Below are 17,077 nucleotides of genomic sequence, written 5' to 3'. Positions count from 1 at the left end.
ATTTAACAAATACAAATAAACCATGCAGGATCTCTCTTACTGACTTCTGGGTTCTTTTCCCAGCTTCCTCTGTCTTTTGCATTAAAGTCCTGTCAAAAACACTGAGTGCAAATGTGTTCAGTAATAAAACAAGCAGAACATATGATATAGTGATGATGAATTATTACAAATATGACTGGTTTTCTCTATGGCTAATATACACATACATCACTAACCTAACCTCTTATCATTTGTCACCTCACATAAATACCAAGACCCTCTGCAAAATAACAGAATAGGAAATGCTTTATTGTTTACTTTTTTTGCTGACCTTTTTAACAAAAAAATTACACAATGGTCAGTTTTATAAATAAAATGTAATGGGTGTGGGCCTCTTTTTATGCAATTTAAATTTGAATTAAGCCAGTTCTCTTCATTTGACTAGTACCATGAATATCAATAATATATTCTCTTTCCTAATTCACCACATCATGTGCTTTCATTGTTGTTGTCGAGTCGGACTATACAGAGCCAGAGAGAATATATGCTGTATGGAGATAGAACATATATGGTTTTGTTTAATTACGGTTATAACTTATTTGTCATCTTGCTTTTATCCACTATTAAAAGCCTGATGTAGAGGACTCCGTCCAAATGATGGTCAAATCTTTACTAATGAGTTTTATTGAGTTTATTTTCACACAAAAGATGAGGCGTCCGTTTTACTCCAGAAAATCACAGTAAGAGCTGAATAAAACACAGTAACCTTACTAGTGCGCATTAAAGTCTTATCCATAAACTCTCTGTCTCCCTTATTTTATCATCAACAAACACAGCGAATTACACAAAAACACAAGTTACAATTATTATATTTTCACAGCCTTATTTGATCATATTTACCAAGGGTGCCAATAATTCTGACCATGACTGTATATATTACAACCCATAAGATATATTTCTTTGTTTTTGTTTGAGTTTGTTAGAGAAAATACAATTCAAATCTTACAAAAAATGCAGCAAGAGTGTGTTTAGTTTGAGAAACACTGTTTGTTAGTTTTTACTTTATCAGATACAGCAATAAAACAAGGACTTCGGCATGAATGTGAGATCAGATGTGTGAGGATCAGAACAGTTCCTTCACACTTATCAGGTGTCTTTACATTACATACATTCTCTGTATTTCATCTGTTTATAATACAAATAAAAAAAACTTTGTTTAAAAAATGTAATCCATCTGCTGCCTGATCATCCTCAGGGACTTAATGATTGAAGCAAAAGAAAGGCAGGTAACATCCTAATGGGATATTACTTATTTAAAGGACTACTAATACATCTCTAGACAATTGAGTTTATATGATTCATAAATCTCTGTTCATGAAAAAAGCTCAAAGCTCAGACTCACAAAACAAAAAAATTGCAACGGTCTTGCAGTATTTAAAATACAACCAATTTACATTATTTTTTTATTTTTTTATTTTTATTTCCAGAATCTGTACAACCATCATTAAAAAAATGTAATATAAAAATACTTACCGAGAGTAACCAACCCAAACACAAATACAGCAATCTGAAATTCTTAAGCAAAGACTGAAACACAATATAAAACTATTCTGAAAGGATTATTTACAAGAGCAGTTTCTCTGCACACTATTCAGCTTCAAAATCCCCTCCAGGTCCAGGTTTACTTCTCCTTCTACACAAGAGACAGATATAAGCAGACAGACAGTTATACAGGAGAACTAAAGACAGCATCAATGCATTTTAAAAATGAAATTTGAGAGTGTGATTTAGCAAAAAAATTATTTACCTTATTCTTTAATTCAGTGTCACTGGAGTCTAAATGAAAACAAAAATTGACATGCTTGGATATTTAATATATTCCAGGGCATTTCATATTACAAACACAATTCTAGTCTGTATTCTGCAATATGGTAATTCTTTTTTACAATGGATCAGGTCATTTTATCGTCAGTTCACTTGTAAATAGCTCTTCTGTGTTGCAGTGATGCTGAAAAACCGACTCACCAGAAGAGCTGAACGTCCAGTAGAGAAACTTTATCATGCCGTAAAGCAGCAGAGCAACAGCGACCATCGCCATAGAGTCTTCAATAGAAGGAGCGCTGACACCTAAATATATAAAAATATCAAATCAAGAGTTGCAGAACATTCTGACATAAACATTCTTTTGGAAATTAAAATATGAATCAGACTGTCATAAAGACTGTCACTTGTCGTCGCCTACTAGAGTATCCTTTAGAAAGAATCACTGAAAAACCCCACCATTGAAATATAGACAATTGAAGTGGACGTGAAATTATTCAGGTTTAATGATTGATCATAAACACTGTCTGAAAATGACGTCAGTCTATAACTCACCAATCACACTGAGTGTAGCAGTAGCTCGCCGTGTTCCTCCAGTGTGTTTGGCTACACAGGTGATGTCACCACCACGACCCAGCCTCATCTTACCCGAGTCCAGCTCCAGACGACTGCTCTGACTGAAGGTGCCGTCAGACGCCTGTCTGTGACCCGTTACACCACCCTGACCCAGAGAGCGGGACTTCCCATCAGCCCCGGTGAATTCCCAGCCCGGATCCAGAGTGTGAGGAGCAAAACCAGACGCTTCACACTGGATCAGCAGCAGCTGCCCAGGAACCAGCAGAGGAAGAGGAGAAGGGTAGATGGAGAGAGAGGGAGGCTCTGGAAAAAAAAGAGGCAGTGATGTTACTATTTTATATATTACTGTAGTTTATTTCAACAAATGCTGTTGATAAACTAGATGGCTATAACATCATATGCATAATAATCTATGAAAATCTGACTTGGCTATGTCAGGATCAGAGTATACCATCATCTCACCAACTATCTCCAGGTCCACGGCTACCTGAGCCAGCAGATGTGGAAGATACACTGTGCAGATGTAAGTTCCTGAGTGTCTCACTTGAGATTCTTCCAGAATCAGAGATGATTTTCCTGTTTCATAGAGGCCTATGATGTCAATATCGGCTCCGGTCTCTGATGTCTCTGCAAACCGATCGTTCTTGCCATCGTAAGCGAGAACCAGCCGTCCTTCACCCCGAAACTGATAACGCCACTCGACAGAGAATCCAGAGCCGTGAACTGGAGAAGACTGGTCAACCCAGAACCCACAGTCTAACAGAACCGGTTCTCCCAGTCTAGAGCGGACCAGAGCAGTTTTACTGGAGACACTGAGAATGACTTTAGGAAAGAGAGGAAAAAAGGAAGCATATTGAGCAAAGAAAGTGTTTAACCATCATTAACACAGAAGGGTTCAAAAGAATTTAGGTCTTATTTAATTAATTAAAATATAAGATACATGAACTACAAAATCAAATTGGAACACAATTTTTTTAAATTACAATGCAAATAAAATTTAAAACAGCACATAATGTATAACTATGTACAGGGTTTGAAATTAACTTTTTCACTCACTGGCCAATTTGGCTACTAAATTTTTAAGTCACCGGCCATTCAGAACTTCTACTAGCCAAAAAAAAAAAAAGAAAAGAAATGAACCAGATTAACTACGTCACAGCTTATATATATATACTATAAAATTTGGATTTCATACATTCATTTCTTATTCAAACAAAATCCTGTCTTTCAGCATCTCCTCCCTTCCTCTTTCATCCTCATCCTTTTCACCAAAAATGTGTTTTAAGTGGACAGATCAATACAGTACAAAGAACATAAAAAGAAAATGTAGGTATGACTTTTCTGTTAACCAAATACTTTTTAATCTTTGCTATTGCTTCAATGCAAATGAACAAGCGCTGTTATTTGTTGCGTAGTGACGTACATGTTCAAGTAAACCAGATATGAGCAGATTCTGCGCAATACGCTGTATATGTAATATATCATGATGACTCACAAGTTGAGTATTTGCACGATAATCTGCGCAGATTTGTCTACACAAACTTCCCCAGCAAAGTGAGTAAACATAACAAGTTACCCGCCACAGTTGATATTTACCTGCATTTGACTGGGGTTAATTTCAAACCCTGACTATGTGTAATAATAATTCTTAATATGATTAATTATATAATATACATCATTATTATGTATTATGCAAATGTTATGTAATGTATGTAATATTTTTGTCTGCCAATATATGAGCAATTTTGTTTGTTTTTACCTTTTGGCTCTTTAGAAGCTGAAGGCGCTCGCATAATATTGGACAAAGTCAGCTGATCGTCAAGCCCTTGTGCCGCCACTGAGAACCAATCAGCTTGCAGGTAGACTGGACTTTGGGCGGAGTCAGTGAGAGCTGATGCCCATCTGACCATGGAGGCGTGAGGCATGAAAGGGTTAATCTCACACTTTGGCTTGTTCACAGAGCCTTTGGGAGGGTTCAGGGCGGCACTACAGAACGTGCCAGCTGGATCTGGAGGAAGATTAAAGTGAAGTTATCATCAAATATCTGTTTTGCACTCCTAAACATGTGCTGTCCGAGACTGTATCGTTGGATCTGGTTGGTGTAGAAAGGACATTTAAATACAGTATTTTTATTTGTCAGGCAGTATCATACTTCTACTAAATGAAACATAACAGTAGATTCAGACAACCAAGTGAGCACAACATTAAACAAATGTTTGACTTGAAGATGGACTTTGTGGGTTATTATAGAGATCATATATTCCAAGTCCACAAATGTCTTTAAAAGCACATGCTCTATTGACACTGACCAGTCACATAGTAAACTCTGGATGGGCTGATGTCTGCAGGAGGATGAAGATCAGACATGGTTTCTTCACTGTAAGCTTCAGTTCTGATGAACATTAGAGATTTCTCTTGACTCATTGGTACTGAGAAACCTCCTCCATGACCGGGCTTCTCCTGGACAAACCAGCACTCCAGAACTGGACACCCAGAACCAGAAGCTGCAAGATAAGAGACATTATGGGAATTATGTTAAATGGTCACACACATACGTTAATGTATATTAAAGATCAAGTGGTCTCGATTGGCAAAACTTACCACCACAAAACAATGTAAATGCGATGATAGATATCTTGTATATGGTCGAAATCTCAGACATTGTTGTTTTGCTTGCTAAAATGCTAACTGTGTGTATATGTGCAGTTTGATGTGTTAAAAAGCTCCGCCGGGTTTTCCCCAAAAACATTAGTGCAGCTTGTAACACTTTCAGTTTCACTGTGTTTACAGCGCATCCGCATTGACTGCTTGTTTTGCGCAAATAAATAGTTCAGGCCATTAATGTAATGTATGAAAAATGTATAATGAATAATTGATCATGTATGTATCAATGTAATACTATGGAATTTCGAAAAATTTGGAATTTTTACATTTCTCTAAAATTCGTGATTTTTAGTCTTTATAGCCTCCATTAGGTGGCGCTCTAAATCAACAATAGTATTCCAAACTCGCCACACTGTGGATAAGAAGCTGGAGGTGTTTGCCTTGATATCACGTGGTTTCTCGGAACAGAGTGCAGTTCAGGACACAGGGAAATACCATTTCTTAATGTCTCTTGTGTGGTAACAATAGGTGGCAAGCCTGTATAGCCAGTGTAATTGTATTTTTAGTTGTTATATCTGGAGAATGTTTACTCCTTGTGGCTCTTGGTAAAACTTTGTGCCATTTGAATGCAAAAAGGACATTTTTAGGTTTTTCTATATGGCATCACTGCAAAAACATTTTGGAACAATAGTTTTCTTTTGCATAGCACTTCTTCATCCATATCTGTCCTTAATGCTTAATTAACATACATATTTTATAGATAAAACACACTTTTTATCTTCCAAAATGTGGCTCGGGAGTAAATTGGTTGATAATGCTGTTTGTAAATTGCTGCAATGTCTGTTTTGCTTCTCTGATGTTAATAATAGCTTGTGTCTCCAGGATCAGTCATTTAAAAGGATACTTTCTAGTCACTTTATTTTAGTCACTCGTACAAATACTCATACAAAGTATCACTAGCTACTCATCTTTCATAAAAAAAAATATCTATTGCTGATATTTTATATTTTTCTTCAAAAATAGACATTTATAGATACAATTCTTCCATAAGCACCTGATTCATTCGAATTAACTTCCATACTTCCGACAAAATTCTTACTCTGCTGTTTTACTGTTGCTTTTCCACACCTACCTCTGTTCTTCTTCTTTGTTGGAACTTTTATTTTTAATTACTTTTAATTGCTTATGCTGTCCATCTATTGTCACTTTAAAACTCTTTTGTCCAAACTCATTAGCCTGGTGCAGCACTGCCATAATATGGAAAAGGAAGGGATACATGAAAAGTCAGTTCTGAGCACCACAAATCTATATACAGAATTGTATTTTTTCTTTTTTTACCTATACTTTATTTTAATATGGATTACAATGTTACTATAATGTATGTGATTGAGATTACCCAGAGCTAATAAATATTCTAAAAACACTGTGAACAAGTAAACCTAAACTTTAAATAAAGATAGGCCTACTTGATATATTGAAATGATTGACATTCATGATTGAAATCTTGTTTAATATTCAATGAGATCTGTGCTATTTTGAAATGTCTGTTATTTTCATGCACCTGCAGCTGATACCCGATACTACATTACACACAAACAGTCCAAGCAGGCGTTGAGCCATATCATGGCTTCTTGGGATATAATGTGTTTTAATCATGACATAAGAGATCTTTGCCTCATCTTAACTAACTATTCTTAATCACCAGGCCATTACTGCACTCCTCAATTACCATAACTTTTATATCTTTATCTACGTGTTTGTGTGTATTGTGTATTTTCCCTTGTCTCGCACTCTCCCTCTCTCATTACTTTAAAAAAATTATAGCTTTTCTGATTATTGACTTAACTCTTGATATCTGTTTGGCTGATTTATCCAACACCTCAACCAAACAAACCAGAATGCATGTAAAACATGACAATTAAGCTTTGTTTATTAAATTACCTTCACTGATGAGACCATTGCCTTTTGTGTATGACTATGGTCTTATTGCATTGCCTTGTGAGTTGTTTTAGTTTACCTTGACAAAACATATGAACCAGGATAAAGGGTAGGCTATACCTTGTACAGTACAAGGATATTTAGTGGTGGCCATAACCATTAATTTTGTTAAGTAGGCTACATTTGCTGGCATCTCAGCTCGGATTGTTGAATTTTAAAATAGGGGTTTTAATGTTATAGTCTTATGTGATATGTCCGTTGTCTATAGGCTAATAATGACTTCATTTTGGGTTTACTTTCAGTATTCAACCCAATCTAAGAAATACAACACAGTGACTGATGACGTTACAATCGTTCTGAAAATCTATTGGCTGGGATTTGGAACCTTACATAGTCGATCGCGCAGTCGTTTCACCAGATCACAGACTAGAGCTGGTGCGTGTTAGACACATTTTCAGCCTCAGTTGTGAATTTTTTTAATAGCCAAAATCAAACATGCGGACCGTGGTCCTTTTGCTCCTCGGAGTTCATCTAGCCTATGCTGGTGAGTAGATGGTTTTAAAGGTGACTGTTTACATTTTCATTATGGCTCTACTATGTAGGCTAGCACAAATATTGTGAAGTTTTTTTTTTTTTTTCTACATCACTTGGGTCACATTCTGCATTTTACAAATTATTGAAAATTATTTTAAAACAACTTTACTCACATTTGGAGTCTGAGCGATTAAAAAATGTGATGCTCTGGAATGCAGAACATGTTTGAGAATATTCCATAATATAACTAAAATGCGAACTACATGAAGGAATCTGAATAATTTATAAATTGTTTAATTTAATCGTTTGTTGTTTTACATATTGTTTTAAAAATACTTAAAATGTGAATTGTTTTATTTAGATACCTTTTTAACTTCTTGAGTAGCCTGTGTCATGTGGTAGCCTATAGCGGGTCAGTTTCATTTGTGACCTGAAAGAGATTTTTCTGCCCGGAGACTAACGACGTAGATGCTTACTTAGTTCTTTTCTCTTAACTTAAATATTAATTGTTGGCTATAATGGTTGATTTTCCATTTCATGACAAATGTATAATCAATGCATAAAAATAATTAATATATAAAAACTCAAAAGAACAAACTTCTGGTGAAAGATCAAAAGCTTATGAAAGGATTTGCAAATGAAGACATCGATTTTGGAATAATTGAATATACAAAATTAACGAATCGAATAACATTTAAAACGATTACGGTTGTCACAGTACATAGGCTATGTCTGGAATAACCATATTATTTCTACCTTTATTGACCACTAGATGGCCGTACAAGGTTACCCAGCTTATCTAATGCAACAAATGGGTTTTGAGTTACTCCATTTAGTTTGATGGATATAAAAATTTGCTAACAACAAAAACAAATCGATAATATATATATATATATATATATATATATATATATATATATATATATATATATATATATATATATATATATATATATATATATATATAATATTTCTTTAGGAAAAGTCACATCTCATACCAAAAGAAAGATGAACAGTGCACAATAGACTCTCTTTCACAATTACAAAACCAGCTATATTCAGCTATGTGTCTTTCACAGGATATATAGTAATGTTTATGACACTTCTTTGGTTTTATGTTCAAAAAATGTCGCCAAAAATGTTCCTACTCAAATGAGGGAAACATATTAACCCAAACAAATTCAGATAGAGGAGAAAGAGATATTAACAAAAAGAGTTCTAATCGATTGGTTACTGCATTTATCAAACCCAATTTTGCTCATTTCCAAAAAGCCTTTAAAATGTATTTATAATCTGTAACGATTGTTTTTAATCGAAAAGTCCAAAGAACTGTATCTCTGCTAAATGAATTTAACATGTATGTGATCACTTTTAATTTTAAGTTATTTTTTTCTTTTTATTTAAATTATTGTTGAGTTTCAATTTATACTTACAAAATGTGAAAATGTGTGAAAGAAATGTGTCAAGAACTTGCTGTTGAATTCTGTCATTTTGAAAGGCTCTATAAATACTTTTAGATTGCCATATTTTATATTAATGTCGAATAATAATAATAATAATAATAGCCTAACAATAATGATACTATTACAAACATTTAGTTTTAGATGTTTTAAATCGTCTAATCTTGTTCATAACCAAAGGACCATCAATCATCATTCTTTGCTTGATTGTTGAAGGTTATTTTATAGCACATGCTCCAGTTGTCTTTATTGACACTTGATCCATTTTATTTGTTATATCTGAAGGATTTGTTTTTGTTTCTCTGCAGTTAACTATAATGTGCAGTTAATTTGTGCAAATGCTTGTGTTATCTGAACGCTATACAGATTTTTCTTTCTTTATTGTTTTTGTTTTCTTGATAACCGTGTGAACACTGTAAATCTCAGAAAAGATAAACACAAGGATCTCTTATTTCATGTAGTAAATACATTTTATTTATTTATTTATTTTTGTTTGTTTGTTTGGTTGTCCACAGGAACACACTCTCTGAAATACTTCTACACTGCTGTGTCTGGAGACATTGACTTCCCAGAGTTCACTATTGTTGGTCTGGTGGATGAAGGGCAGTTTATGTACTTTGACAGCAACATGAAGAAAGTTGTGCCAAAAACCGAGTGGATGAGACAGAAAGAAGGAGCAGAATACTGGGACAGTCAGACTCAGATTGCAACTGGAACTCACCAGTCATTCAGAAACAACATCCAAGTCGCAAAAGAACGGTTCAACCAGTCAACAGGTATCTTCCTCTTAAAGACACAAAAACTGAATACAGTATTGGAATACTGCATAACACAGCCCAAACAAATGCCCTAAAAAGTATTTGGGCACAACACAAAATTAAATTAAAGTATGCTTTGGCCTTTAATGTGAAGCAGTTTTATTTATTTAAAACGAAGGAAGTAAAAATTTTCTTTGAAAATAGAAAAAGTGTTTGAAAACATTTAAGTAGAAACATTGATCCATTCATAGTCACAAATGGCAATAAGTCATGTATGCTTTATAAACAAGCTCAATAAATTAAGAGCATTTTTTATGTAAGAAACAGATCCTCTACTACATTATCATCAGTCCAGTAGATCCCTTTTTATCTTTCTTTTATCTTCTATATACACATATCCTCTTTACACACACTACACACTACAGTTTCTTCCACAGTCATCTCAATGGAGATAACTCTAGATGAAATGCTGCTCTTTCATTCAAGAAATATCTCGCTTTTCCTCACATATGTTTTAGTATGTCTTCTGCACATGGGGGTATTGCAGAAACTTTTTATATTAAGTCTTGAGTTAAGATCTGAAGTTAATTTAGGATTTTTCACAAATTTGTATTACAGATGCAAATCTTAACTCTATTTGGGATTCTACTATCTTACAAAATCTCATCTTATCTAGTTAGAAAATCTGAAACCCCTCCATCGAGTTCGGTAATCAACTCTCAGGTCTGTTACCAAGCAACCAATTTACAAGCAGATGCTGTGAAGTAAACGCTAGACATTAAAATGGAGAAACAAAATAAGTGTGCTTTTAATTAAGTGTTGCAGAAAGAAAAGTTTTGATAAGCTTGGTAGAAAAGGAGAAAGCATATCACTATATTTTGTGGTAGTACGATATTATTTATGTTTGGTCGTCAAAGTGCAGCACATAATTTGGGTGTTCAAAAAGTCTAGTTTTCACCATCAAATGCCATCAAATGCCTAGGCAAATGCCTAATGCCTTTTCTACCAAGCTTATCAAAACTTCACTTAATGAAAAGCACCACTTATTTTGTTTCTCCATTTTAATCTCTAGAGTTTTTCCCTTTTACTTCACAGAAGCTGTTTGCATGTCATTGGTTGCTTGGTAACAGACCTAAAAGTTGATTACTGATGGAGGGGTTTAAGATTTCCTAACAACAGATACAATTTTGTAAGATGGGATAAGAATCCTAAATCAACTTAAGATTTGCTTTTCTAATATGAATTTGTGAAAAATTTGTGAAAAATCCTAAATTAACTCAGATCTTAACTTAAGACTTAAGATAGAAAGTTTCTGTAATACGCCTCCAGCTCTGCTCTCAATGTTTTTATCGTTCATCATAAAATTGTTCTGAAAGTGATTCCAAAAATATTGTTTCTCTGTTCCATTATTGTTATAGCTGTGGTGTGAACTTTAATTCTTAATTAATGAATTCTTTAAAATTAAGAAAGATTTTTAGAACTATATCTTTATCGTTATCTTTAGTTATCGTCCTTGGTGTAAACGGGCCTTAATTGCTTTCCCACAGCAATGGGACTGTCTGTCTAACTGCAGGGGCTCCAAAACTATCATCTATTAAAAGTATGTTAAACTTCCAGACGAGGATTTGTCAAGGCATAATTGAAGTTTAACTTGAAGAACTTTACCTATCCAGTTTCGTTCTGAGATTTATTAAATGCAGATTTTGTTAGTAACCAGAGTAGGTCACCTCAGAAACGTCTGCTCTCTGCTGTTGGGAAAACCGTCCTTTCTACTGTCTCCATCAGTTTATTTGTATTTATTTATTTTATTGCAGAATGTACATAACAAAAAAGGGAACAATCAACAATGTAAGACTTCAATTGAGACTAACACAGAGTTTGAATTTGAGAAGGAAAGAAAAAGAAAAAAAGAAGATAAACAAAGTAGCCGATATAGACATCAAAGTAAAATATGTTAAAATAGTCAATATTTTGACAGAGAGAAACATAGAGTTTCAGACTTTCTATTCTGTTTTTTGAAACATTTAAAACTCTGAAACATTTTAACAAACTCACATAGAAATATATTAAAGTAGGACTTACATTCTTTCCATTTACAAGTATGGATATGATATTTTCCCATAAATAAAACAAAATGTACAACGTCAAAGAAGGGTGCATTTAAATCACACTTAAAAAAAGAACACATGTTGGGTTATAGGAGGAATATATATTTTTTTTTTTACTGACAACCAGCTATGTATATCAAACCAAAATTTAGAAGTAACCTCACAGTAAAAGAATAAATGATCAAGTGTTTCAGGAAAAGTAGAAAAGCCATAAGGATCCACCTCAAAATGAAATCGTTTCTGTATAAAATCATTAACTGGGTAAATCTTAAACATCATTTTGTAGTGAGTCTCCTTGACCTTTGGAGCAACTGGGTATGCCATATAACAAGTAAAAGCTTTATCCCTTACTGAGGTTTCAACATCACCCAGAAAGTAGCACTGATAGTCGCCAGTAATAATAATACGTTTAAGTTATTTGTAAATAATCTATTTATTAATAAAATAATTATGAGATTAGAAATACCCATTATCATCTAATAAATCATGAATAAAAAAATACCTTACTATACCAATCACTTTTAAACAGAGATTTCCAATTAATAACTACAGCCCTTTTCCATCAGTTTATACATAGTAAAGAGATACTAGATCGTAAAAGAGGCAAATAGAGGAGCAGGGACAGGAATCAGAAAGAATATAACAGTTCTGTTTTAGACACGCTTCCAGTTCATTTACCGATTCTTTAATAATTCATTAAAAATAATGAATCCTAACTAAAATCAACAAACATACTAAACAAAAACAATACTTTTGGAAACATTTCTTTGTAAATTTAAGTACCATTTATTATGACAGAATGCTCTTCCTAATGTGTGTCTTTAACAGCCAGACAGTAACTGATTTAAGTCACACAAGCCAAAAATACACACAATACAGTCATTGTTCACGGTTCATTTTGATTGGACATGATGAAAATCATATTAATCCGCTTCAGTGAATAAGTCAACAACTGCTGCGACTGATTCAGTCAGTGAGTGATTCAGCCAAACGATAATTCAGAGCGGTTCATAAGAATCACTGATTCGTGAGTCAGATTACACTGATCGCTCAGTGTGTTTGCTGTCGTGTTCGAGAACATCGCAACAGAAATCATGTTGTGTGTTTATTGTCTTTGTGTTATTTCACATCTCTCTCATAATAATAAATTCAGACGATAAACTCACATCTCAGTTAAATAATCATTTCTTTTGCTGTGTTGCTGTAGATTCAGCGGTTAGAAAACACTGTCAGAGTATTTCAGTACAGCGTCTGTCAGCATCAGTGGAAGAAGAACCGACTGAATTCATCCAGTTCTTTTTTGTAAGAAAAGAAACCAGTTAGAGATCTGTCTTAGAGACAGAGGAGAAAAAGTGAAGGTTCAGATGAGCTGAAGTGATGCGACAGGACGTCCTGCTGAATGAAATCATGATTGACTTTTCAAACAATCTATTTTATATGAATCACAGGAGCTTTACGACATCAAGCGTGTTTTATATTGTGTCTCTGTCGTGGTTCCTCAGAATAAGATTGTTCTTCTGTGGTAGTTTTAGTCGCTGCTGAAGCTCAGGATCAGATGTGATTCGTCATACGTCAGGCTGGAAATAAGGGCTGCTTTACTCTTATTAGAGAAGCAGAACGATGGTTGATCAGTTATTTGTTATTGATCAGAAGGTCACAGAAGATAACATCCTCCACACAATCAGATCAGTCATTCTCAGTTCTCTGAACCTCCATCAGGGTTTTGGTCTTTCTGTTAGCAGTCGCTCTGACTGCTGTGTTTGATAGAACCTACAACAATTCACTCATTTATTTCACAGAAATCTGCAGTGACCATTTAATCAATAGATACACGCCATTATGTGTATTACGTTTTTGTCTATCACAGTGTAGACTTTCCATTGGATCCTGTTGTTTTTATACTGAGCTAATGATATTTTCTATAGCCTACCTTTAAAACCTAAACTTAAAGGGTTAGTTCACCCAAAGATGAAAGTTTTGTCATTTACTCACTCTCATGTCGTTCCAGAAGAATATTTACGCTGCCTTATAAGATAACCATCTTTTGGCCAAATTCTAAGGCAGAATCACATGCGTCTTTCACAGAGAACACAATCCCATAATGCATTGCAAAATCCTCAGTGAAACAATCCACATAGTTCTGAAAATTATAAAACAAAATAGTTTCATAGAATCAAAAACGGATTATTTTACACAATATTTGTGTATGCATATTTATGTTTATTAGAGTATCACATTTGGCAATATGCTAACGACAAACTGAATGGATTGTGAGTTTCCACAGTTGAGCAGTGCTATATTTATGATGCGTGCGGTTTCTGTCTATGTGTAGCGCGTCCGAACCAGTCGCTTATGAGTTTCCGTTTCATTCAGGATGCTGTCTATGTAGACTGAGAATTCAGCTCGCTGTGTTTTAGATCAGAGTCCAGACGGAGCCCTACAGCGAATCAGAGCAGGACAGTTGAGCAGCAGGACTGGTCTCACTTATATGTGGTGTTTTAGATGCTGTTACTGATAATCCCCACCAGAACTATTAACTACCTTAACCAGCAGGACCAGCAACTAGACCAGCGCTAACCTACAGAAACAAGCCAGATCCAGCGTCTGAACTCATGCAGGTCTGAGCGGCTCTCAACAGGGTTTCACTGTATCTGAGTGCAGGAGAATGAGAGACAGAGACACAGCAGAACCTCAGAAGAGAGACAGAACAGAGCAGAACTTAGAGCAGTGAGACGGCTCCCGAAAGACAGACGCGGAGAGACAGACAGCCGTCAGATTCACAGGAGATCAACAGGTGACAGTGTCGTAATTAATGACAAACTGTCATGATGTTTGAATGGCATTTAGTTCAGAGGTCACGTGAGACTCCACAGGTCCCCATTGTGTGTGCAGGGTTCAGACGCCACTGTTCCCACGGCGATAAGGGCCGAAACAAAACACTGATGCCAAAGACTAGATATATAAAGACGGTGCGCTCGTATTACTACGATCGGGAGAAAGTGCAAAGCGCAATATGGCGGAATAAGTCCCGCCTTCTAAGTAAAAGAGCCAATCGGCAGTTGGTGAAGTCATGACGTCACTGCAGCTGCCGTTAGAAGCTCCGGTTGCTATAGAAACAGTCAGTGTTCTGAGACAAACGCTTACGACTGCGCATCGGCTGATCCAGCCTGGAAAATGCAGTTTTTGTCATGATTCGAGCGTTTAGAAACAAAATTTATGAGACAGTTGTTGTCAGATTTCATTGGGGATTTAAAATATGAAGTTTAATCGTAAGCTTGGCGAACAGCTTTGGAGAATTTGATGTTCCCCCGTGTAAAGAGAGAGGAGCTGCACTCGCGGGACTGAAACCGCTGCTCGAGAGGCGTCTGAAAGATGGCCGCCGGTGGAATGACTCGCTGAAAGAGGCTTCGCTGATGCAGAACACTGGACTGCTACAACAGCACAACATGCTTCCATAGTTACTGTACGTTCATCAGCTGACCCTCTGTAAATATCTGTAAAAAATGACTTTTATAAGAGATCGGGGGTGCGATGTTCCCCCCAGGGGCGAAACAGCGGCCGGAAAAATCCCATGCACTTTGCATTGCGAAAAACTTTGACGGGTCATAGCTCTGAGCGAGGATTTCGCAGAAACGTGCGGTTTACCACAGTTGAAGAGGCTGGCAGGCTCTGTAAGAACATACCTCACAATGGGGTAAAAGTTGCACCCCTGGGGCGCAAGAGCTGCCCAAAGTTGCCCCATAGACATACTATGGCGAAGGACGGCCCATGAAAAGCATGCGTGTTTTTCCTACTATGGTGAATTGCATAGGGATTTTGTATTGAACATAACTCTGGATCACAGTGTCATAGAGACAAGGGGGCAGGCTCATTTTACTCAGACGACCAATCAGTCTCTCAGGATTATTGTGAAGCTATCAAGCCACGCCCTAGCAACCATTTAGAGCACCATAGCAACAAGTTCCATAGACTTCCATTGAAAGAGATCAGAGGGATATCTTTGGATAGAAGTGTCATAGAAACATAAGGGTGGTCTCGATTGACTCGGGGCAGCAAACAGCCAATCATGAATCACCTCAACACCTCCTAGCCCCGCCCTAGCAACCACTGTCGAGCACCTTAGCAACCAAAATCCAAAGAGGGATATCTTCCATTCTGAATGTCACAGAGACATGGGAGTTGGTTTATATCATTCATACTGACAAGCAGCTTTTGGAGTTTCATCATTGGCAGCTCCCAAGCAACTCCATAGCAACCAAAGAGAGTACCCTAGCAACCGTTTAGCAAGACCTATATCTCTGCATCAAAACATCGTATAGAGATGGCGTTGGGCTCTTTTCACTAAATCATGGTAAATCATGCTAGAAAGTGGTAAATCGTGGTAAATCATTCTAGAAACATTGTAAATCATACTACAATGTGGTAAATCGTGGTAAATCATACTAGAACGTGGTATATCATAGTAAATCATACTAGAACAGAGTAAATCACTATAAATCATCCTAGAACATGGTAAATCATGGTAAACTATGGTAAATCATGCTAGAATCATGGTAAATCATACTAGAACGTGGTAAATCATGGTAAACAATGCTAGAAACATGGTAAATCATAGTGAACTATTGTAAATCATGCTAGAATTATAGTAAATCATGCTAGAACATGGTAAATCATGTTAGCATAATGCTAGCAACATGCTAATCATGTTAGCATTATGCTAGCAACATGCTAATTGTGCTAACATCATGCTAGCATCTTGCTAAAAACATATTAGCAACATGCTAATCATGTTAGCATCATGCCAGTAACATGCTAATATTGCTAGCATGATGTTAAAAACATGCTAGCATCATGCTAACAAAATGTTAATCATGCTAGTAACATGCTAATAATGTTAGCATGATGTTAAAAACATGCTAGCATCATGTTAACAAAATGCTAATCATGCTACCATGATGATAGCAACATGCGAATCATGTTAGCATAAAGCTAACAACATGCTAATTGTGTTAGCATCTTGCTAAAAACATGCTAACCGAGTGCCGAGTTTTGCCACTGCAAGCACTACTCACATTTTCTTCAGGAAATGTACATTCTAGTTTAATATTATTATTCTATCCTGAAGCTCTTAATGATTGTGATCAATGTTTCCTGTTGTTTCTAAAATGCTCTCTGTCTTTTGAGCAGAAACCACAACAAACCAATTTAACACAAATGAATTAATAAAATAAATGAATAATGATTGATTATACTTATTTATACAATTATTTTGATAAAAATACTAAAATACATATGATTA

General features: G+C 35.6%; 3 protein-coding genes across 4 annotated transcripts in view; 1 reads left to right on the top strand and 2 right to left on the bottom strand.

Annotated features, from left to right (window-relative positions):
• The window catches only part of tapbp.1 (TAP binding protein (tapasin), tandem duplicate 1), an 86,003-nt gene extending 80,867 nt beyond the window's left edge, over positions 1 to 5,136 (bottom strand). The window contains exons 1-8 of one of the 2 annotated variants that reach the window (XM_082186242.1): positions 4,978 to 5,136; positions 4,686 to 4,880; positions 4,136 to 4,384; positions 2,839 to 3,198; positions 2,356 to 2,679; positions 2,005 to 2,106; positions 1,787 to 1,815; positions 1,007 to 1,672 (exon numbers count right to left, since the gene is read on the bottom strand). In XM_082186242.1, coding sequence (XP_082042368.1) covers positions 1,661 to 1,672; positions 1,787 to 1,815; positions 2,005 to 2,106; positions 2,356 to 2,679; positions 2,839 to 3,198; positions 4,136 to 4,384; positions 4,686 to 4,880; positions 4,978 to 5,125 — 1,419 coding nt within the window. In that variant the 5' untranslated portion in view covers positions 5,126 to 5,136 and the 3' untranslated portion in view covers positions 1,007 to 1,660. Of the gene's footprint in view, positions 1 to 1,006; positions 1,673 to 1,786; positions 1,816 to 2,004; positions 2,107 to 2,355; positions 2,680 to 2,838; positions 3,199 to 4,135; positions 4,385 to 4,685; positions 4,881 to 4,977 lie in introns of those variants that run through there. The other variant, XM_082186241.1, reaches the window with a different exon arrangement.
• The window catches only part of psmb8a (proteasome 20S subunit beta 8A), a 100,553-nt gene that overhangs the window by 24,543 nt on the left and 58,933 nt on the right, over positions 1 to 17,077 (bottom strand). The gene's annotated exons all lie outside the window — the stretch shown is intronic.
• Positions 1 to 17,077, top strand: part of LOC309511162 (H-2 class I histocompatibility antigen, Q10 alpha chain-like) — an 80,438-nt gene that overhangs the window by 42,173 nt on the left and 21,188 nt on the right.

The sequence above is a fragment of the Leuciscus leuciscus genome, assembly GCF_965113295.1.
Source record: "Leuciscus leuciscus genome assembly, chromosome: 12".
In the NCBI taxonomy this organism is placed as follows: Eukaryota; Metazoa; Chordata; class Actinopteri; order Cypriniformes; family Leuciscidae; genus Leuciscus; species Leuciscus leuciscus.
The sequence above is the reverse complement of the archived record's forward strand: the minus strand, read 5'-3'. Positions and strand labels throughout refer to the sequence as shown.